At 37.7% G+C, this 24193-nt stretch overlaps 1 protein-coding gene and 1 long non-coding RNA gene across 4 annotated transcripts; one reads left to right on the forward strand and one right to left on the reverse strand.

Moving 5' to 3' along the window:
* Positions 1–1597: 1597 nt before the first annotated feature.
* LOC131521317 (uncharacterized) lies at positions 1598–4865 on the reverse strand. Its single transcript, XR_009266261.1, has 3 exons — positions 4726–4865; positions 3620–3792; positions 1598–1835 (listed from the first exon to the last, which is right to left on the reverse strand). It is a non-coding gene; the product is annotated as an uncharacterized LOC131521317 (long non-coding RNA).
* Positions 2236–16788, forward strand: rasip1 (Ras interacting protein 1). 3 transcript variants are annotated; one of them, XM_058745916.1, is made up of 16 exons: positions 2236–2592; positions 3643–3764; positions 4754–5202; positions 6240–6500; positions 6595–6818; positions 7858–8019; positions 8425–8629; positions 10503–10801; positions 11130–11291; positions 12232–12272; positions 12883–13037; positions 13597–13709; positions 13798–14086; positions 14256–14419; positions 14527–14668; positions 15171–16787. In XM_058745916.1, exons 2-16 carry the CDS (start codon positions 3643–3645, stop codon positions 15347–15349), a joined length of 2967 nt encoding a protein of 988 aa, XP_058601899.1. In that variant the 5' UTR covers positions 2236–2592; the 3' UTR covers positions 15350–16787. The 3 variants fall into 3 exon arrangements, with proteins under 3 accessions (XP_058601899.1, XP_058601900.1, XP_058601902.1); XM_058745917.1 differs by having other exon boundaries at positions 2240–2499; positions 15171–16788; XM_058745919.1 differs by lacking the exon at positions 2236–2592 and having other exon boundaries at positions 2648–3764; positions 15171–16788.
* The last annotated feature ends 7405 nt before the right edge of the window (positions 16789–24193 follow it).

The following is a 24193-nucleotide window of genomic DNA, read 5'->3' on the forward strand; positions in this document are numbered from 1 at the left end:
TAAGCTTTTCCATATTCCAAGCTCGCCTGATGCACCGGGGACATCACATGTATGTGCGAATCATGAAAATTATGAAAATAAATAATTATTTGATTGTTAGATTTTAAATCAGCGGGGTTGAGCCATCAAAAGTAACTAAGTAACTAAGCTGTTTTATGGAAAGTAACTGTAATATTATTACTGAAATCTTATTAATATTTAGTTACACTACTAGTTACTGCAAAAAGTAATATTATTACAGTAACTAAATTACTAGTAACTAATTACTGCCCAACACTGACTACTAGTATATTTATTATTTACAAACTTCATAAGTAGCATTCATGTTTCTCCAGTGTTTATTCTAATCTTCAGATGTAATATGAAGTAAATAAAACAATAATATAATAGTAATATAAAACAATAATGTAAAATAAATTAAAAAAGAAAACGTGTCAGTAATATTAATAAATCAATAATGGCAATATACAATATAAAATAAAATACAATAAAAAAATCTTTCAGGAAGAAATTCATGAACAAATAAAAAAAACAATATTGACATTTACTGATAAAAAGCATGCTAAACACTGGGAAGCACACTATAGCATATTAAGATATACTGTCATCGAGTAAATCATAAAGTGGAAAAATCCAAAAGAATAATACCATGGTATATTCAGAACCCATCTCTGTGAAGAATAGGTATGTTTCTTTTATTTCTGAATATTTTTCTTATTATTACTGAATATTTTTTATCAGTCTGAAGCAGGGTATTAATTATTTCTGTATAATTTATATTTATTGTGTGCTTTATTTAATTTATTTGTGTTTTAGTATTTATGTGTGCAATGAAGCAGCATAATTGGGTTTTCTTTATTTTTATATTCTGATATTTTTATTGCAGTTTTAGCCACAGCAAGCAAGCTAATAAATAAATAAATCATTTATTTTAGTCTTAATAAATCAATATAGAGCACATTTGGAAATCTGTGGCTCAGCACCTACACTAGGAAGCGACAGGCCTAATTCAACAGAGTGTAGTTACTGTTGTCTGCCTTTGTAGGGCACTGCTGGCTACCAAACCACCTTCATTCCTCTAGAGTTGAGGTGTGAGAGATGTACAATAAGAACTTTTTACCAAAGAAAGCGTGCACTACTGTATGCACACTTCATTCCAAACACGTTCCCTCTGACCAGAAGCCAGGAAGAGCTTTCACTTACATGCTAAAAACAAACATGGAGGGACAAGTCTGAATGACGCACAGGAGCCTTCACAGCCTGCTGTCAATGCTTCCTGTCTGAGAGACCAACTGCTTTACAGAGCTTTTGGCTTTGCTTTTTGGACTGACATGGTGCATGTGAGTGTATGTGAGTGTGAGTGTGTGTGTGTGTGTGTGTGTGTGTGTGTGTGTGTGTGTGTGTGTGTGTATTTATATGTAGGACTGCGTGTTGGCTTTACAATGCAAAATAGCATACATTTAATTAGTATTTTTATGCTGTTTTCCAGTGAAAATATCAATTATAGCTAAACGAGAAGCAAAAGTAAAAGCTATTTATTTTGTAATAGTTATTAAGCAGTTCCATTTTCTTTTTTTGCATAAATCTCATTAAAATTTAGTCAGATTTATGTTTTAAACAAGAAAACGTATCTTAGTAGTCTTTAGTAATGTGTCTTTCTTAGTCTTGTACGTATAGAAATAGGATATAGATATAGACACATTCACATGTACGGATATACACAGAGATCTTCTTTCCTGACACATCATTCTGTTGTTGACAAGGTCAAAGGTTACAGGTGCCTCTCTGTCTTTGACATCCTGTCCCAGGTTTCCTGTTTCCTTTTTTCAAAAGCCCTACAACACAAAACAACAAGTGTTGGATAAAACATGCTGAAGCAAGTGTTAATTTGTCTTGTGCTCATCCCTAGATGATAAACATATATACTGTTTTCATTCATTCAAATATATATTTCCTGAGGATTGTTTCTATACACATCAGTCAGGGTAACACTATATTTAATCCTGTGAAATTCAACATGGCGTCTGTCCTGACTCGAGTCTATTGAGTTCTCCAACTGTCAGACAGTTTCCGGCTCTGTTTTGATTTTGAATGAACATAATGGACATCCTGACTAGTGCTTATAACATTTTTCATCTTGCTCTTGTATGTACAGCAGTGTCATTGACTTGGCTTTATGCGTATACTTCATATTCTCTCTCTCTCTCTTTCTCAGGATATAGGTGTTGTCCATTGGGGAGGAAGGAAATTCTGTCATTTAGAACAATGGGCCTGTTTCTCTATCTATAGACGCAGAAAAGGGGAGAAAGAAACGAGAGAGAAATAGAAAGCAAGAATAAGGACTTGAGGATCATTCTTATACAACGAAAATGAAAAAGAAATGCTAAAAACTGGGTGAAAGGACAATTTCCTATAAAGCAAAGCAAGGCCTCATGCAGAAAATGGACTATTTAAACCTAATTATTCTGGAATAAGGAGACACAGAACCGACCTCCACTGGTATTTATTTTATATTATTATAATACACTTCACAAACAACAACAGCCATTCTGAAGATTTATCCTGATATAAAGAAGAAGCCCGTCACAGTGGGTAAGTCACATTCAGATCATCTAGTGGTGAGAAAAGCCATTTTAGTGATGCAAAATGACTGATTTGGAGCTGTAGTCAGCATATACTGAATACCTTTCCCAACCAGAAGTTGTAAATTTTGTTTCTTGGTTGTTCTACATACACCATTTACTCTGTAGAATGTGATGAAATCAATTATGGTCAAAGAGTCAACATATTAAAAGTCAGCTTCACTTTTGAGGAACATACGACACTTAGGGGGTCTGTTTAGGGGTTTTCCCCCTCTGTCTGGGAGGATACATGGAGGTGAAGTCCACAATCAGGGTGGAGGACGAAAAAAATGTATGTTATTATGTATAGCCGACTTTCAGAGCTTTTAATCAAAGTACAACAAGGATGATATTCATAGAATGTGGTTTGGCTGCATGGCTTATCCTCAGCAGTAATAGTTTCATGTTGGTTGATATCCTCGTCATGGCCTCTTGGCGAAGCCACTTGACTCTTACTTGACTTCCACAAGTTTGCTTAGCTCAGGAGCAACAGTGCCAAACCTCTGGTTTTCATTAGACATGTAGACATGAATGTGAAATAAATCTTTTTTTCAGAGCCATAACTATTCACCGCCTGCCTTGTCAACTTTGTGGCATTCCCCGCTAACTGCGTTAATGCTCTGTTACTCATAGACTCTTAGATGACGAAGAACGTATGACACTGCACGTCCTGATTATTCAACGGGACGCTAGCTTTTCCTGCCATTTGTCTACTGAACATCATTCACTGCCGAAATCTGATTTTGGAGAGGAATAAATCTCAATAACGACACGTATATTTAGAAAATGAAATGTTTTAAAACTTTAAAGATTTACTTGATGCCTAATATTGATATCTTGTGTCAGTGGTCTTTTGGTGTTTCTCTGCATCTATCTTTCTCTGACTGTTAAGACATTTCCCTTTCTTGCTTTTTCCTACTTCCCTCCTGGTCCTTCCTTTCTAAATTTATTTTTGTCATTTTATCTTTCCATTCTCCACACTCCCGTCCAGTCCTCACCTCCCTCTCTCTTACTCCCTCAGATGGAGGAGTCTGGCAGTCCCCGATTTAGGAAGCTCCATTTCCCAGTGGGCTTGTGGATAAATTCTCCACGGAAACACTTTGCTAAGCTGGGAGCTCGCTGGCCCAGTGCAGCATCAGTCAAGTCAGTGTTCTGAACTTTCTCTTACTCTCTGGATCAATGACAAATAAGAGTGTCCAAGATAAAGAAAAGTTTAAAACACGTGCCAAGTTCTTAGAAATGTATACATGTTGGTTTCATTTGGAAAAACCTTTATAACATTTTCAACAAACATTTCAGTTTAATGACTCCAAACGTGTCATGTGGTGTAACCATCAAGGAGAATCTAACACCATATTTTCCATTTACCTTTGAATACACGTGTGTAAACATTCACCATTACCTTTTAAAAGGTTTTAAAATGAATTTAGCAAGGTAAAAAATATATTTATGACATTTTACAACTTGAACTAAACTTGCCTGACCTTTTGCAAAGGCAAAAAAGGCACATTGTCTGATATTTTAAGAGATTTATTGACCTTGACAAACACTCAAGATCAATAAGGTCAATAAGTAAAAATAATTCAAAGTAAAAATCTGACCCTTGCAGACTCAAAATAAGAGCGATTATAATAACAATATTATTTATTTATTCTTTTATTTATTTTTTCATGTGCGTGCTTGCTTGTATGTTGGTTGCACCAAGTTTTTATACATTAATTTTTCTATTTTTTTTTATATTAAATCACTACTACTAATTTTCATTCTTTTTCTTCATTATGATATCAGTACAGTTGTACCACCCTGACATTTTTTTTTTTATTTTTAAATTTTAATTCAGACATTAGAACATGTTCATTATAGAATATGCAAGTCATTGTGTTATGAATTGCACTGTTAATTTAATTTAATTTTTTTAAATAAATTAATCGATATGGACAAACAAACTGAGTGTCATTGGTCTAACAGTTTACTAAGAACATTTCTCTTTCCAAGTAATGGGGGCAGATTATGGAAAGATTTGCAAGCATGACATCAACATGGATGCTTTACTGTAGAAACTTAAGATTAATATGTGGTATACAATGTATGATTTGTATATCACCTCCTTCCTGTTGCTTTCATTTAATCAGGTCCACAACCAGCTCAGATGCCGCTTCCCTTCCCGAGGCCCCATCATCAGTCCCTTCCTCCCTCTCTCACTCCACCTCTTCTCTTGCCCCACCCTCTCCATCCCCTTCTCCAGCTTTCCTCCGCCCTCGCCCCGCCAATCAACAGTCCCGGGCCAAGCGGCTGTCTCACCTTTTCCTGAGAGGCCGGTCCAACAGCGACAGAGACCGTGCCATTGGAGAACGTGAGAGGGAAATATGGGCGCATTCTGCCACCCCTTCATCACATCACTACCTGCCTCCCGCTTCCTCTAATGCCCCTGGGCTGGTCAAGATCTATGGAGATGCCCTCTCCAGTGGAGCGAACTATCGGAGCCTGCTGGCAAACATGCACTCCACTGCCCGCCAGCTCATTCAGCAGGTCATCACCCGCTACACTGAGAGAGAAAGAGAGAACGAGAGTGAAGACACAGGTATTTTGTTCCCTGTAATGGTTAGTCTGTATTTTGTAAAAATTATGCATCAGTTACTCCATGGCCACAGCTGACAAAAAAAAAAAAAAAAAAAGTACAAAGCACCATAAAGATATCATAAAAGTGTGACTTTAAAGCGATAGTCCACCCAAAAAAAAAAAGTCTCTTATGCTCACTATGGCTGCATTTATTTGATCAAAAATGCAGTAAAACAATAATATTGTGCAATAATATTACAATTTAAAATAACTTTACATTTTAATATATTTTAAAATGTAATTTATTCTTGTGATGGCAAAGCTGAATTTCAGCAGGCATTACTCCAGTCTTCAGTGTCACATGATCCTTTAGAAATCATTATAATATGCTGATTTGGTGCTCAATAACTTTTTTTATTGTTGTTATTATTATCATCATCAATATTATCAATAAAAACAGTTGTGATGCTTAATATTTTTTTGTGAAAACCTCGATTCTTTGATGAATAAAAAGTTCAAAATCATTTATTTGAAATAGAAATCTTTTATAACAATGTAAACATTTTTACTGTCACTTTTGATAGATATAATGCATCCTTGCTGAATAAAAGTATTACTTCAAAAAAAAATGGTACTAATTTTAATATTTCGAAGGGTAGTATATATTTCAATCTGTTCCTCACAAAAAAAAAAAGTTATGGTCTCAGTAGGCTTGGAATAAAGCACGTGATCTGTATGAATCACTTTTGTGGTTTGAATGGTTGTTGTTTGGAAAGAACTAAGATAAGATTCTTCAGAGTACATGCACATAGTACATGCACATTTGGAATGACATGAAGGTGAGTAAATAATGATGGAAGATTCATATTGGCCAGCATACTTAGTTCATCCATCCATTATCTTGTCATGTATGAAAAAGAAAACTTCAAAAGCAATCTGCAAATAATCAAATGTGCATTCTGAGTGGAGACATCACAGATTAGATGTAGGAAATTAGGCTTTACCCGCTCATTGTATCATTCCCTTCTGAATGTCCCAACTTCCTGTTCACCTGGTCAGCTCTCCAGAAATATTCCCCCGAGGACTTCCTTTTATGTGATGTCATTGGAAAGCCCATTCAGCAGCCAGATGGAGCCATTAAATGGCAAACAGAGTGCCGAAGGAGCGTGGCATCCTGGGAATGCCCCTTACAGCTAGTGGACATGTGGAGGCCGAAGGATGGTTTCGAACGACGGTTTGAGATCCAGCGCCTTGATGAATATGAGAGGGAGGAGAAAGAGAAGGAGAAAGAGAGAGAGAGGGATGGAGAAAGCTATCAAGGTTGGAACATTGTCATATTTAACTGTAAGACATTTTACAAGTGTATTAACCAGTGTGACAATTAATTTGTGGGGAAACACTATTGTGGTAACAGGAGTCCGTTGGAGGCGGAGCCGCATGTCCTCTGGGGGCGGGCCAGATGAAGAGCGAGGTCATCGAGGGCGGAACACAGAACTGAGGAGGAGTATTAGTGATATGAACCTGAGTCTAAGACGTCGTCAGGGCAACGCGAGCAATGACCCTCGGCGTTCTGGCAATGCCCCAAATGGACAGGAGAGAAAGAACATAGTGAGCATGCTAGCAGCTGAAGGAGGAGAGGTAAAATAAACAGACCAACTTTGCAATACATCACAACCTGAATAATGTGAATTCGAATTTATAGCACAGGGCCCAACAATTTTTCTTGCTTGCCCGATTTGAGCAAGTAGCACTTTTTTTTTTTTTTTTGAGGAATTTGCCCTTCCAATATATTCACTTGTTAAATTATATATATATTTTAAATATATAGTGTATATTCCTAAAATCATAATATCATTTTTAGAAGTACTTCAATGTACAGTATATTATTTATGATATTTGAATATTAACATTTAATATTTAATGTAATTGTTTATTTTGAAGTTATACATTTTTTTACTAATTTGTCACAAATGTACAGGTTTTTGATAAACTTTATAAAACTTATTACTGAAGCTTCTAAGACTATCATTAACAAGTCATTATTACAATTTTGATAAAGCCATGTTAGCCAGCTAGATCATTTACCTAGCTAAACATTGACAAGAAGAATTGACATCATAAACTAAATGTTTAAAAAATATTGTTAATAAATGGATTAAATCTTTTAGTATTATATTTAGAAGTATTTAAAATGTGCAATATTGATCATATTTAACATAATATTATTATTCAGTTATTTAACAAATATTTACTACACATCTTTTACACAAGTTTTACATGAAAAATGAAATAATAGCTAAATAATAACAATAATAAAGAAAAACGCAAGATAGCAACTGTTGCTTCCATGACTATTAGTGGAATCATTATTACAATTTCAAAAAAAAAAAAAAATCACCTGTGTTTATTTTACCAAGCTAATCATTTAAAAAGGCGGCATGCAGAGAATTTTTTTTTTAAATATATAGCACTGGCTCAATAGGTCAAATGACAGTTCTGTCAACTGGCTCTTGAACTCTCTCACATCCTTATTGTTAAGCCCTATAATATATCCCTATTACATGTCCCCAAAACATCCCTAAATGAAACAAAAAAAGGCCATTTAATACATGTTTGTGCCGTTATACAGTAAATGCATGCAATCCATTCACAGTACTATCTGTCTCTGCTTTGTCAGGTCACTGGGTCAAGAAGTGGTGGAGGTGAAACAGACAGACGCACTCGGGCAGCAGAAGAAGACAGCGACATCTGTGACCTGGAAGTGATGTCGCAGAGTCTGATCCTTCCACCGACAGACAGACCTTACTTCCTGTTACTGCAAGGCTATGACCAGAGCAAGGCTAGACATGCATCATCTCACTTATCTTACAGCTATCCCATGACATCATACCTGTATTCCTCTAATCACAACATACCATCAGTGCTTTTATACCTTTGAGTGGATTGGCCATTGAACACGCTGCACAAAACAGCCATACAGAAGCTCTATAAACACACACAGGCCGGACAATACCAACACAAGCATGCTGTGTCTACATCTTCATCTCTGCACAATGACCTCACACAAGCACACATTGTTGAAAACTGTAACACTCTTCATTCCTTATCGCCGCTCTATTTCTGCAACTTAAAATAGAAGATTGCACAGATTGAAGTAAAGACCACAATGAAGATCATAACAGCTTTTTTCCACTCTCTATCTTCGCCCTTCTCCTTCTCACCCTCTTGTTTATTATTTGTTTAGGACTTTGTGTTGTACATAATGGCGAGTCACACACATGTTTTTGGGCGGAAGCCAACGTTTCGTGAGCGTGAGATGGACAGGGAGAGAGAGAGGAAGGGGAAGAGGCCTCTAAAAGTGGACACTTACCTCTCAGCGCCTGACCTGCTTGCCCGACACCTCCTGATCAGAAGAGACACGGCCGTCCCAGAGCAACCGCGAGGTCAAGGTACCCTGACACCAAACCAACATAAGTCAGATAAAACTAATGAATAAAATTCCACAAGACAAAACAAAACTTAAGGGGATTATTGCAAATAGACTCGAAAGCAAATAGCTTTGATTTTCACATTCACATTCAATAATGCGGCACCGAGGATTTCAAATATTCGCGATGAAACAGGAACAGAAAGAACTGATGTGTAAAAACGGTAATACTGGAATCAGTGTTGGGAAGTTTAACTAAATATCTCAGTATCGGAGTATCTTTATTGATTAAAGAGCGCTGACAAGCTCTGCAGCATTTTCACTGACGATATTTCTGTGATCAAGTAACAATCACATTTGAAGGAGACCCAAAAGAATCTATTAAATCAGTTCCTTTCATTTCATTATCAAAGGAATTAGCAAAATGGTATGAATCGGTTCGTAATTCAAGCTACAGTCATGCTAGACCAAGGGATCTCAAAAGGTCCGCTGTCTTGAAGAATTTAGCTCCAACTCTAATCAAACACACATGAACAAGCTAATCAAGGTCTTCAGGATTGCTAGAACTTTACAGCCAGGTGAGTTTGATCAAGGTTGCAGCTAAACTCTGCAGGAAGTGGACCTTGTAGGCCAGAGTTGAGAACTCCTGCGATAGACTTTCAGCATTTCTATGAACACTGTAGTGGTCATAATATGTTGTCATCTTTTTAAAGAACATAATCCAACATACAATACACTGAATATGTAAATATAAGTAATCTACTTTGCTGTAATGCTGAAATTCTGTAGATTTAAACTTTTAATTCAGCTAAGAGTTCACGCAGATCTTCTATGGGTCACATGTATTTACGTGATACAAAATTAGCAAAAATTCAACAATATGACAATATGAATTAATAAACTTTGGAACGCAGCAAATTTGCATATGCTTGTGTTCCTGTCCCCCTGCATTAGCATTCATACGAATGGAAGCCAATGAAACAAAAAGTGTGGTGCTGTTTCTCACTCAGTAAAACACTAACAGGATTCTTTATTATGTTCTTTTCAACTGTCTGTTGTCACCGATATCAGTTACAGTCAAAATAAATTGCACACTGCATGACTTGGATCATAGGCAGGTCTAGATATTTGACCTGCTAATGCTACCCACACATTACACACGATTTCAGCCCTGAATTTTCCGCTCGCCAACAGTTAGTTGAGGCAAATCTGTTCTAGTTCATGTCAGTGCCAGTCGCTATATGTTTGAATTTTCAAAGACTCAGTCTGAGAGAAGTGCCGATGTGTTGTTGATGCCTGAGAGATATTTAGCTGGTTAAACATCTAGACTTGCGATCCATATGCTGTAGTGTGCAATTTGTTTTGACTGGAAATTATATCGGTGATAACAGAGTTGTGTAGTGTGAAAAGAACAGCAATCAGACGACTTTGAAAGTAATGTAGTGTATTGGCAGCATAACACAGACGGCAAAAAGGTTGCTACTAACAAAAGAAAAACATGAAAATTCTATTTTTATGATAGCGTATATTGCTAGCAGAGAAGAAGTTCACTATTAAGTTTAACACTTAACACAAAAAAACTATCAAAACATTACCAGTACACAAAAGCACTTGAATACCACTGTGATTCCATGTATTTTTTGGCTATGTATGTAGTGGTGGTACTGTGGTATTGCATAAGTATATTCTAGTACCTTTGTACAGTTTTATTTATACGTGTTATTTATTTATACATGCTCACTATTTGCCATGTAGCTTCAAGTGCAACCACTTTTTCACCTTTTAGTTTAGCTTAGCCCTTTTTTTTTTCTGTAATGTGGATGCCAGCTCAGCTAGCTACAGTAGCTTGCTCTATTGTGTTTGCAATTATACTTCTGGTTTTTATTCTTCTTCAGCCTTGGCACGTCCATTCAGAGGAGGACCTGTCACTCTTAACGGAGCCCCACTTTACAGGGAAGCAGCCCTAAAGCCTGGAGACTTGTTGGGTCTTGGCAGCCACTTCCTTTTCCTTTACCGTGACCCCCGTGTGACCCCTGCTCCGCCCCTGGCCTTACCACCACCATGGCAAAGTGACATGTCAACTTCCTACGGCCCTGGCGGGATGACAGATAGACAGGAAATGCTCAGGCAGTATCTGGGGTCCACGGAATCACTGCTGAGATTCCAGGCCAAACATGCAGACGCCCTGCTGCAGGTAAACACTGATAAAATCGAATACTCCTTCTGATATATCTGTCATAAACAAACACTAGTGCATGTAAATACAGAGTTCTGACAGGGGGTTATCATAATGATTTACTGCAACAGACAAACTGCAGGCTACAGTGATTTACGCTGAAATGTCTGATTTTTAAATGTTTATAATATGGCATGCTTAGTGAGTGCTGCAATGAAACTTCATTTAGGAAAAATATTATCACTGGTAAATTGTGGTGTAACAAATACTGCTGTACTTTCATTTTTGCCATGGCTTCATAATAGTTATTTATACAAGTCAGTTACTACTGCTACTTAAATTTCAGGAAATTATTTCGAAGAACTCCAGCCCAGATTCAGGGGGCGGGGCTTTAGCACCTGCCTATCTTCTCTCGCTCATGATTGACTACGCCTCTAAACATCTGGATCCTGCATTATTACCTCAGTTACTTTTAAAGGCAGCCAATCATATCAAAGGAATTGTTTGGGTGAGTATCCAAAAGTCTAGTGCAGTGATTCCTAACCAAGGCTGTGTGTATGTGATTTTGCTTTTTAAAATTTATTATACGTATAAAATGTATTGTTTTACTAATTAAATACTCATTATTTTCATAATTAAAAACATTAATCTTTTATTAATTAAAGGGCTTAAGTATTTATGTTTTGTAATTTTCATCCCATCAAATGTCTGCCAGTCAAACCAATACCAAATGAATGCAATTATGACAAATACTTCTGGGTCTTTTTCACCTGCAGTGCAGTCATTGTAATAATAGTTATTTTAATAATATTAATAATGATCATGCTAAATTATATCCATAATATATGTCTGGTTTGGTGTGATAATAAAGGGATTTGATTTGTGTTGATGAAGAGTTGCTTGAATCTTACTAATGGGGCAGAATAGGATGGAAACCGCTGGTCTGGATGATATGAAACATCATGAAATCATGAAGTGTAAAACCACAACCTTTATTAGGAGTTAAGTAAAGTACCGGGTTGGGCTGTTATATAACAGCACTGAGACGGCAATTGGAGTGCAAAGGTGATAATGAACATGACACGATTTGAACAGGCTGTCACTGTTGTTGACACTTTGGTGTTTTGTCAAACCACTGCAGAGATGAAACTGGACTAATGGTTAAAACACAACGCACACTAATAGTTTATCTGAGAGTGTTTTAAAATGGACTCTCTCTCTGCACTGTGAAGCTGTGGTTGAGGAGCCACAGCTGCAGACACAGATGGGCTTTCACTGGAATTTCGCCGTAGTTTGTAAACAGAGGTTGACTGATGTCATTTCCACCCGTTTGGAAAATGTGCTGTCATTGTCCGGACACATCAGCCAAACACTCCCGCCCATGCATTCATCCGAGTCTGCTTTAATCTCTCTCTCTCTCCCTGTCTGTTCCATTATTCATCTTTCAGGACAAAATTAAAGAGTTCGGTGACAAACATCCAACACAAAAGTAAGAACCTGCACTACCTCTCCATGCTGTACTAGATCTGTATACACTGTTCAAACATTGTTGCTCAGTGACAGGCCTGTAAACAGCAAATTCCTCTCACCTTACCCAGCACTGAACTTGTGTTTTGCCATTCTTTAAATAATCCTTTACAGTGAAATGCCTGTGGATGCATGCCTAGAATATACTTTCTATTTAAAGAAATTATAGAATTATATAACAACATCATGTAATTATATAATAACTTACTATACAGAAATAGTCATTTGTATTGTATATTATATATTTAATTCATTTTAATTGTATTAAAAAAAAGTATAAAATATATGTATATACAGTATATACAGTGTATATATATATATATATATATATATATATATATATAGCAATCATTTAAACCAGTGGTCTCAAACTCAATTCCTGGAGGGCCATAGCTCTGCAGAGTTTAGCTCCAAATCACACCTGCTTGGAAGTTTCTAATGATCCTGAAGACCTTGATTAGCTGGATCAGGTGTGTGTGATTAGGGTTGGAGCTAAATTGTGCAGATTTAAACAAATATGTGTGGATTTTGTGCATTATGCTGAGGTTTTATGTTTTTTGATGTGTGTTCAGCTCAGCAGAGGCTGATGTTGAACTTCCTCCACCAAGCATGCAGAAGCTCTCCTCTGACCTTCGACCTCTTATGTTCTGGATGTCCAATGCCACGGAGCTCCTCAACTTCTTTCAGGTCAAAGTTGAAGCCATGGAAAAAGAATGGGAATTTGAAGGTTGGTGAGAGATTGGCAATTACAGCATATTTTCTCAAAACAAAAAATACTTGTGTTGCATAACATGCCGTATCTTTGGTTGTAGACGTGTTATGTCTTTTGTTAGACTAAATCAGTTTTCTCTCATCACTTTTAATGCCATCTTGTTCTTTTTAGTAAACCTGTTAGTCTAAGCAAAAATTAGACACTGCGAATTAGGCCTCAACTTTGAATAGAATTACAATGATAATATATTCAACCAACAAACTTATGGCTCATAAAACTCAAATACAAACCGTTCAGTCAAAATCTTTTCCAAATGCCAGAATGTACTCATCACATGATATCAACCAACAGTAGCTGTTATTCTTTCAAAGAAGACACATTTTATTGTCAACTAATAGAATGAAACTGGTTGCTATTATTATAAATGATTAATGTTAAAAATGACCAGGTCACTTGGGATGATTTATGTTCATCTGCAAATTTTGCTGACTATTATGAGTTATGCATGGTACGTTTAACCATTAAATGAAGGATCCACCTGTTTCTTTATGGTTTGTCTCATCATAACCTGTAGCCCCGGGTGACCCCGTTCTCTCAGCTGATATGGACACCTGTTCTGAGGCTCTGGCACAGCTGGATGATGTCATTATGCACACCTTTCAGCAGTGTGTTTACCATCTGACCAAGGTTAGAAAATGTGCATCAGTGGTGCTTGGATGACACATTTGTATAAAGCATTTGATTTGCTTATAACTCATTTTCCTGTCTCTTTCAGACATTATACTCTTTGCTCCCAGCACTGTTAGACACCAACCCGTTCTCCAGTGAGGAGATAAAGAAAGGAAAAGCAGGACCAAAGGACAGAGCTGGTAATGAAGGGGAAGGAGATGAGGAAGAAGACGCCTCCACTTTGCCGCCCACTGTCGCTGGACTGGTGGAAGTGTATCGCTGCTCTCTGCAGCTTTCACGAGACGCTTGCCTCTCTCCACCGCTAACCTCCCAAACATTTGGCTACCTCTTTTTCTTCACAAACACGTCTCTGCTCAACACACTCTTGGAGAGAGGTGAGAATTTACAGTCTTTCATAAATACAGTTGTGTTTGCGCATGGTTTCGGGCAGCGATGACAGCAGTTGACTTGAGCAGGATATGATGGCGATGGGTTTATGCCTGGACGACCAGCACAAATGCAAGTGTGAGGTTGAAAATGATTCATTTGTGCCATCTTTTACAGATTCTCTATTCTCTTGGTCACGTGCGGTTCAAATTCGAACAAATCTGGACCTGGTCTTAGACTGGCTACAAGGAGCAGGCCTTGGAGATATTGCGTCAGAGTTTCTAAAGAAGCTATCAGTTACGGTCAACTTCCTGTGCATACCTAAGACCCGCCTTATTCAGGTGAGAGTTTGAGAACAAACTGGCCCCATGCACTGAATATGTAAAGCAATGCTTTTCACATCCCTAACTCAAGTCACATGACAATGAATTGTCACTCTTTTCCTCAGTCATCCTGGTCAAGTTTACAGGAAGAACATCCTTTGCTAAGTCCTTCCCAGCTTCACCACCTTCTCACTCATTATAAGCTTGGACCAACGAGAGCCCCACCATCTTCATGGGCTCCGCCTCTTGGTACCGAACTTGGAGGTGGTGAGTAACAACCTAAATAAATTAACACATTCTTACTGTATATCCTATTGATAATTCGCCTGTCAAGACATGTTACAACAATTATGTTTCAGAAGAATGCTGCCCTTTTTAACTTTTATTCATCAAAAAAGTTTTCATAAAAATATATTTCCTAAGCAGCACAACTGTTTTCAGCATTGATAATATTAAGGACTTACCAATAAGGATATTAGAATGATTTCTGAAGGAAAATGTGACACTAAAGTCTGATGATGCTGAAAATTCAGGCTGTATACAAATTAAATTTTAAACAAATTACATTTTAAAATATATTCAAATTAAATTGAATATTACAATATTATTGTTTTTATGGTATTTTTAATCAAATAAATACAGCCATAGTAAGCACAAAAGACCATTGCACAAATCTTACCGACCCCAAACTGTAGTGTATATACTTTTAATATATTATATTTATTTTATTCATAATATATATGTTTTGTCTTTATTCACATATTTTAAGATATTTTTGAGAGTTTCTTGGACCATCCTCCTCTTATCCTGCCTAACGAGACACCTCGCCTGGATCTGACTCAGCCAATCCCAAGCCCTGAGCTAATAAAGGAAGTGACACGCCTGCGAACATTCTTGTGGGGGCTCGACCAGGATGAACTTCCTGCTAATCAGCGGACTAGACTGTAACATTAATTCATCTAGTTCTCACATAGAGAAACTACCAGTCTTTAGACACTAGTAATAAACTACATAAAGACCTGTTCATATCAGATGACATTTATTTTATTTTTTTTGCCTGTCAAGCACATCTGTTGAATTTTAATGGGTATACACTGACTTCATTATGAATATGTATAATTCATTGCATTAGTTACCCTAAGGGTTTATGCTTGAGGAGATTCATTGCCTGGTTGCAATGATAAATGCCAGCCTGTTATTTCACACAGTACTTTTTATTCACTGTTAATCTTACTAAATATGACACTACAACAAACAATTCAAGCTGTTATGATCAGATAAATCAACTGCATTGATAATATTTTTTCACATGTCTGTAATAAATAAAAATTGCATTTAACCTACTGGCATGTTTTTTTAAATTTTTTATTAATAGATTCTCATACATTTAGTGAGAAGCTGTTGGGAAAAGTGGTGGCCACCTGCTGTTCTATTAATCAACACTGGGTGGCATGATCGCAATGGACTCAACGATTAGTTAGAGGAGACTCCACTGGTCACCACTGAAAATTCATATCACTTATCATGACTTGTATATTAATGAGGATCAGTATCCTGACAATTACTTTAAGTTGTGTTCAAGAAGGGTTTTTATAAATACCTATTATAGGCTATACCATAATTGTTTATAGTGGAAATTCTGATACTTGCAGGTGCCCTTACAATTAAACAGTGCAAACATATAACTAGTTTACGCCTAAATACCACAGCTACTATAGTTATTGTTACTACCGAAAACCATTATAAATGCATATGGGATTTATTTATCTTTTTTTTTTTTTTTTTAATTCCTTATTTGATGACGGTTCAACTAGCCTAATACCAATGTCAACACTATTTTATTGCAGTAATAACTATGTGGTGTTTCTATGGTGTTTGGCGTAACCTATGGTTACAGTGGTAAATATTTGTAAAGGTAATATAGCATTTAGATAGGCCTACTAGTTCGACGCCTGGGTAAACATAGGCTAATTAAGGGTTATCCGGTGTTTCATGCAGTTCATGTTTACCATGCGCTAGTAATTAATCCACGGTAGTTGGGTTTTCGACATTTAAACCCAGAATAATCATTTACATATTTATGAGGTCAACAACAATGACTGAACACAAAACAACTCGTGATTCATGGCTTTACCTGTTTGTTCATCTCTGAAAAGGTCGCCACGTAAATCCGTTCTGCCCTCAAACAATTAAAAAAGCAAACACATACGTTGTCTTCACTCCAGTTAACACATGTAACATTTTCCTAAGATATGGAGACTAAACACGGTTCGTGAATGTCTGCGAGAGGCAAGTTATATTGGAATTTAAAAACGGAAGAAGTTTAAAAACGTTAGGTATGTATTCATTCATTCATTCATTCGAACTTCTTTTAACATTTTGGAACGTCGCAAAAGACGCGCAACGATCAAAGGCGTTACTCCACTCTGCTAAAGGGCTGCTAATGTCAGACAGTCATAACCCTGGGTTGAAAGTGGTGCTAAACCCCTCAACAAGTGTGGAACGTTGCCTAACCCAGGGTTAAGTGTAGTTTGAAGTGTATATTTATTGTAGACAGAACTGGGCTATCTCTTATGTTGTGACGGAGGGAGTACATTTCATAGGCTACTGTTGAGTTTCTTATTCCTGATAAAACAGCCTTCTCGCTCACAGTGACGTTCGAAAGTAAACACTTACTGTTCTTGACCTAAACGAAGCGATGAATGGAAGTGGCGTCAATCCCATCCTTGCTTCGTTTGTTTAGATTTGCATGTTTTTGAGGATATGAAAAAAAATTCCCAAGACGCTCACTGACGTCATATCAAGCCTTTAATCCGCACTTATTGTAAAAGCATGTTGTCTTTTCCGCGTTGGATCTTGACAACGTGCCAGATCTCCGTCCTTTCCGGTCAATTGTTTCATTATGCCTTTTTTACGGTAAGAATGCGATCCCGTGAGAGCCGTTTACATCACACCGGATTTTTAATTCGTCCAGCCAGCGGCACCAGCCCTCGTTTGTCCTAAACCCCCATCATCCGCGCCATGTCATCGTCTCAAGTCGGTGGCAGATTCGTATGAGTCATGATTTAGCCTCTCTGTGGTGGAAATTTAATCAATTAAGTTACTATACGACTTCTGATTTGCAAATCTGTGTGGTTTATGAGCGAGACAGTCCAGGGGCTGTTTTGAACTTGTCATCCATCCATTCATCATGGAATAATTGATGATTATTATTTGGGTTAAAGCAGTAAAGATGTTTTTCAGGCATGCTGGTCATACAGCTATGGGTCAGTGATGCCAGTGTTGATGTGAACAGTCAGCCTCCCCATCCTCTTTCTGTGTCACTGTCTGCCCGGTCCTTAAAAATGTGTCTGCATTGCTCACACGGACGGCCATACACACACACACACATAGATGTACACCCATTCCTCCAGGTGCAGATCCCAGCACCTGTTGAAGTTCCTCTCTGTAATTAGGACAACACAATTATTTTTCGAAGGCAGAGGGGGGAGGAGGGGTGACGGGGTAGACAATGGAGCACTTATTCTCGCTGCTTGCTTTCTTTTTCTACATCTCTCAAGTAATGATAGATTCTCGCCTCTTCAAAGCAACACAGGTTTCCTACAAAACCGCTGAGTCAGGAAAGAGAAAGGGAGGGTCTCTCTGTATGTGTCGGGATATGTGTGTTCGCTCTTCTGAACTGTGTCTTTGAGCATGAACGGCACATCAGCAATAAAGAGTATTGTATGATGTTTATATGCATATATTTTATGTCTTGTGACACAAGCAGTCCAACAGTCTTAATCTGCTTTCTCAATGAGTGCCCTCCTGAAGCAACATGGGGCTTTCCAGGCTGCAAACCAAATCACCTGATCCTTCAGGCCACCGGCTGCTCCTCAGCTTCTGAGAGTAATATCTTATCTCTTGTTCAAGGATAGCTAAACATACGCCTGAAATACTCTAAACAGAAACTAAACAAAAAGTTCTCATTCAGAAATTGGAATCACACTGGTTTTACATGTTTTAGATGTTCTTCTGGTCCAGGCTAGTGTATGCTGGTGACCACTGACCAGAGATAACTTGCTGGAAAGTGATACACATATCCATCCATCCATCCATCCAACCAACCAACCGACCGACCAACAACCAACCAACTGTTAATTTTTACACTTTCAAAAAGACCTTTAATGCATTTTTAGTTTAAATTACATTTAAATTCCCCTTTATTTTTATTTTATTTCCTAAATTCAAATTGCAATTCTACATCCTGTTTACTACATCAATTTAAATTAAATTCAAATTCAGTAACTGAAATGGAGTTTAAAAGGCATTTTAATTCCAATTCTGAATGGCGCACAACCCTGGTGTCCTGATAGTAGATGACTATTTAACTACACATGACTAAATGTACAAGTATTTTATTGATGAAAGTATTATTAATTTTGCAGCATGGAAGGAAATTTTGAAGCACCTTTGTTTTAAAGTTTTGTCATCTCAGTTTGATTCCCGAATAACATTTGAATGTAAATCATCAGAGCAGATTTCTTTTTAAAAACTAAAAACCATTTCAGTTTTTAAAATCTGCAATAACCAGTCTAATGCAATTTTTGTTTATATCTGACGTCAATTATTTATTGGTTTTGGTTAAAAACGAGCTGCACACTTTGTTCCAGACATCTATTTACAAAATTAGTCTTTAATTACAAATTCTCTTCATTATGTTAACAGCAAAAGATGGCGAACTGTATAAATGGAGACGTGTGTGCGCAGTAGATGTGTCTGCAGCCGGTGCGGTCAGTGAGGTTGAGCTGCCCTGAGTTTCCTATACCCTGCTCTGAGAAAGTCAGTGTGTGTGTGTGTGTGTGTGCGTGTGAGAGAGAGAGAAAATCTATCCTTGCATATTTGCATGTGTATTTCTATCTGCGAGTGTAGAGGGAGTGAACACGTGTCAGTATTCATTTACATTCTTATAGAAGGCGAATCCTTGATGTGTAATAGAGCAACATGAAATGGACCGTGTTTGTAGCCAGTGTGTGTGTGTGCGTGCATGGGAAAGTGAGACTGTGTGTAGGTCTGGGGTTAGACACGGGACGAGTGAAACACCCAGGCTCTCCTCTGGGACCGATTCACTTTCTCCTGCTGCCAGGCGGATTACGTCATCGCTGCCCACCGTATTAGAAGAGCCCTGTGATGTCATACCAAGAGGTTATCCACGGTGACGTTCCCGTTTTGTCTGTCTCTCTCGTTGGATGTCTAAACATCCCCCACTCAGATGTCCCTTTTACCTCTCCCTACATTTCTCATCTAGCTTCCCTCACTCCACCCTAACCTTTGCTCTGCATTTCTCTCCCCACCTTTCCTTGCCCCTCCCTCCGTTTTATATTTGCTCTCTTTCAGGTCTGCCTTCCCTGGGAGTCTCCGCTCTGGTCTCGGGTTTAGGGGTCTCGTCCAAAACGCACACCACACCCCGACTCACCGCTCAAGCCCTTTGGCCATCCCGCCTCATCTGTCCTCCGAGCTCCTCTCATCCCCTCGTCTCTCCTCCGCTCTGGGCCTGGGCAGTGGCGGAGGGGTCAGCGGTGCTGCGGGTTGGGGCTGTGTTCCGACAGACCTGCTTTTTCTGTCGTGCTTTTGTTCCGTTCTGCGTCATCGTGTTGACTGAGTGGACCCCACACTTACCAGGCAGTTGCGCGCCCGGCCTCGGCCTAACACTGAGCCATGTTAGCGGCTGTAATCTGATGGCGGTGTTTATTTTATGTAGGCTCTCTTTGAAGGCGCTGAGAAAGTCTTTGGCCTTTTTGTCCAGCGCTTTGGCTGCCCGCGCAGAGGTGCTTGCAGTGGTAATAGTCAGGAAGAATAATATTTGCATTCGTATTCACTCAAAACATGTTTTTTTCCATATTAGTGTCAGAGAGGGGAGAAAGGGGACAGAAGGGGAGCTCTCGCTCTTTTTCTTTCTCTCTCTCTCTCTCTCTCTCTCTCACTCTCTCTTTTTAGAGAGTGTGGGGATCTCTGGGCCTCGGCTGTGGTGGCAAGGCTGCGTCTACTCCATCAACCCTTATTACGCCTCCACAATCCCATAATAGGTACTTAACCTCTTCACTGTGTTTGAAGCTCATGGCATCACTCACTGTCTGAGAACAAGCGCTGGGCCTCTCTCACTTTCTGCTTCTCTTACTCTCTCTCCCTCTCTGTTTTCAATTCAGTTCAGTGAGCTTTAATGGCATGACCAATCCAAAGCAAGCATGATGATGGCAGACGCTGTATGCATCCAAGTCGCAAATTCAATTTTTGCAAAAAAAATGGAAAGGGAGCTAAAACAATTTGCGAATTTAGCAGTGTTTTCATCCCATGGGAAACTGGTGCAAAATAAAAATGAATGTTGTAGCCACTGTTAAATTAATTACTATTAAGTTTATTACTAATTAGGTGCATATGTTTTATGTGAGCAACATCATTTTAGACGTTTCTGGGAGGTTATATAGGCAATCATTTTGATGACAGGCTCCGGCATTTCAAACCCTGAGATATTAAGACTTGTTTTTTAGAGATTATTTATGGAACTACACTAACTTCAAAGGTTTTGGGTCAGTAAGATTTTAGAATTCATCAAACTGATCAAAAGTGACAGTAAACACATTGAATACGATTATAAAGATTTCTATTTCAAATAAATGCTGCTCAAAAAAAGTAGCATGCACGGTTTCCACAAATATATTAAGCAACACAACTGTTTTAATATTTTCATTATTATCGTTATTTGTGTTATTATCAACACTGATAATAATAAGAACCAAACCAGCCTTTTAGAATGATTTGTGAAGGATCGTCTGACTCTGAATATTAACGTTTCTGCTGATATATAGAGAAAAGTTTGGTAACACTTCAGTATAGGGACCAATTCTCACTATTAACTAGTTGCTTATTAACATGCCTATTATTAGCATATTGGCTGTTTATTAGTACTTATAAAGCACATATTCTACATGACCATATTCTACATCCCTAATCCTACCAATACCTAAACTTAACAACTACATTACTAACTAATAGTAGTTTTTAGTAGTCGTAGTAGTAGTAGTTAATGGTTTGTTCATAGCGAGAATCAGACCTTAAAATAAAGTCTGCCCAAAAATTCTACCTAATTAAAACTTAATTCAAGAATGAAGGCAGTTTTGCTCTTGAAGTAAATGTATTTTGTTTTTAAGGATGTTTAGATATTTGTACTGGCAAACAAGATAAAATATTGATTTAAAAAATACATTTTAATAATTTTAATGACAATGAGGCAAAGAAACATCTTGGCAGTACTAACTATCACTCGCGATGGTAGAGAAAACAATCCGTCCTTATTACTGTCATAACATGTCACAATGCTATTCTTTCATAGTCTATTTGAAATCATAATGATCCTGTAAGCAGTAAAGCAGGTGTGCTGTATATACAGTAATTCCTATGTGAGATGAGATGAGATAATCTTTACATTTACAAGTAGACTTCATCTTTGTGGCCGTAAATAAAAAGCTTGTGTGTACTTGTGTTTTATAGCATTGTTTTATAATCTATCAAAATCCCTTCAATAGGACTCTTTGTGAATGGCAGCATGCAGTTGGGTGTGTATGTGTCAACATCTCTGTGTGATATTTTGGAAAGCCCTCTGACATCACCTGTTAAACTCCAGTGATGCATTCTCATTCAAGTAAATTACAGCGTGCCATTTGTAAATCATTCAGTGGGCGGAGCTTGACACTGAGCCAAATGACAGCTTTCTCTCCACATCAGTGGCTGCTAGGGTAAAGAAAACATTAGGGATCCTTCGTTCTTGCTTTCATCCTTATAGTCTTAACAGGAGATGACATAGCAGTTTCTGTTCAACAATATGACATTACCTAAAGAGGGTATGACAATTTATGTCTCTGTTTATCTCTTACTCATTACTTCGTACATTTATGCACATGACCGCAGTCATACGGCGGCTTTAGCTAGCTGCTGTTCCGAATCAGTCTCTGTCTTTTCCCAGACTCCTCCCAGAACTGATCTATACACATTCAGCCCAAATATAGAGACTGATGCCTCTTTTGTCAAGACTGTGTGTGTTCTGGGTGGGAGGCATATGGCATGTGCTTGCTTAAGGCCCGGCACAGTTCAAATGATGATGTAACGCCAGGAAACAGGGGGAAATCAACCCCGGCGGTCCTGTAATCCGATCCCTCTTTTTTTTTTTTTTTTTTGCTTTTGCTTTCATTCGTACCCATATTGTGTAAGTTTATTAAAATCTGGGACAATGACTTGACACTCTTTTTTTGTTCAGATCCATTAATTTATTCAAAAATACATTAAATCATACATGCAATGACTTGAATACAGATATGTTTAGGGGCATTAAGTCAGAAATGTTAGGGTGATACAACTGTCTTGATATCATAAGGAAGAAAAAAAAAGCCTCATTAAATAAAAACCAAATTCTTGAAAAGAAAAAAGTAGTTTGGCATAACCTTTTACTATTATTTCAGTTTTGTTAAAGTACTATTAATTAAAAAATATTTGTCTGCTGAGTCAACCAAATTATATTATACCCATGGTCAAAAGGTATTTTAAAATTAATATTCAGACTGTAGTTAGGTGGTGCTATTCCCCAAAAACGTAATATTTATTTAATATAATATTTTATTTTATTTGTACCAAAAGCTCTTTTTTTACATTGATAATTATATTCTAAAATGTTTTTGAAAATAATAATTACATTTACATGTTTTCAAGGTGTAAGGAATATATGTAATTTGGTGGTTACACCACATGACAGTTTTGAGGTCACTGAGTTTAAATTCATTCACTATAAAAGTATTTATTTATTTGATCATACTTTATTTTAAGATCCAATTCTCAATATTAACTAAGTATTAACTAACACTTTTTCCCTCAATAAACTCCTAATTTGCTGCTTATTAATAGTTAGTAAGGTACTGATTTAAGGGATCAAAAATATGGTAATGCGGATTAAGGCATGCGCTATATAAACACTAATAAACAGCCAATATGGTAGTAATAGGCATGCTATCCAATGTGGGAATTGGTCCCTAAACTATAGTGTTATCATTGACCTGCCTCTCAGTGTAATTCTGAGGTGAACTTGAGGTCAAGTTGGGCGACCGGTGCAGGAGTCACCTGCAGGCTCAATGTGATTTGCAGTGAAAGTCCAGTGATTGTTTGTTACAGGTAAAGACTCTGATCTGACATCACTGGCAGCTTGGTGACAGACAAAAGGAGCATTACAGGAGCTGTCACTGATAGGATTAGTTCAGGTTGAGTCATGTTGAGGTTGGTGAGACTGATCCAGTCACAAATGTTTGAGTAATGCTGTCCTACTGTACTGCTGAGTGTCTGTTTTCTTCATCAAAGATTTGGCTCTTTTCTCTTCTTTGCTGTATTCCTCACCTTTGCCCTTCCTTTAATCCTCCATTCCTTCATCCGCCTCCTTTTCCCCACAGTCTGTGTGTCTTCATACATTTTTACGTCTGCTGTCTTTCAGGGAAATTCCCTCTATCTATGACTCTGCCATTCCTCACATTCCTTTCATACCTACAGGGATAAGACGATGAAATGTGCTGGAGTGCGTGTGTGTATGAAGGGGTTTAATGGAGCGTCTCGAGCAAGAGATAGAGAGGCGCTGAGTGGGTGGTATTAGAGGAGTTTTTAGGATGAGGACGTGGTGCTTCATTGATCTTCTTGACCGTGGGAGGCTAATTGGCCATGTAAACAGATGTATAAATATAGAACAGTCATTATGACATACAGTACATTACATTGACAAAC

The sequence above is a fragment of the Onychostoma macrolepis genome, chromosome 16 (genome assembly GCF_012432095.1).
Source record: "Onychostoma macrolepis isolate SWU-2019 chromosome 16, ASM1243209v1, whole genome shotgun sequence".
In the NCBI taxonomy this organism is placed as follows: Eukaryota; Metazoa; Chordata; class Actinopteri; order Cypriniformes; family Cyprinidae; genus Onychostoma; species Onychostoma macrolepis.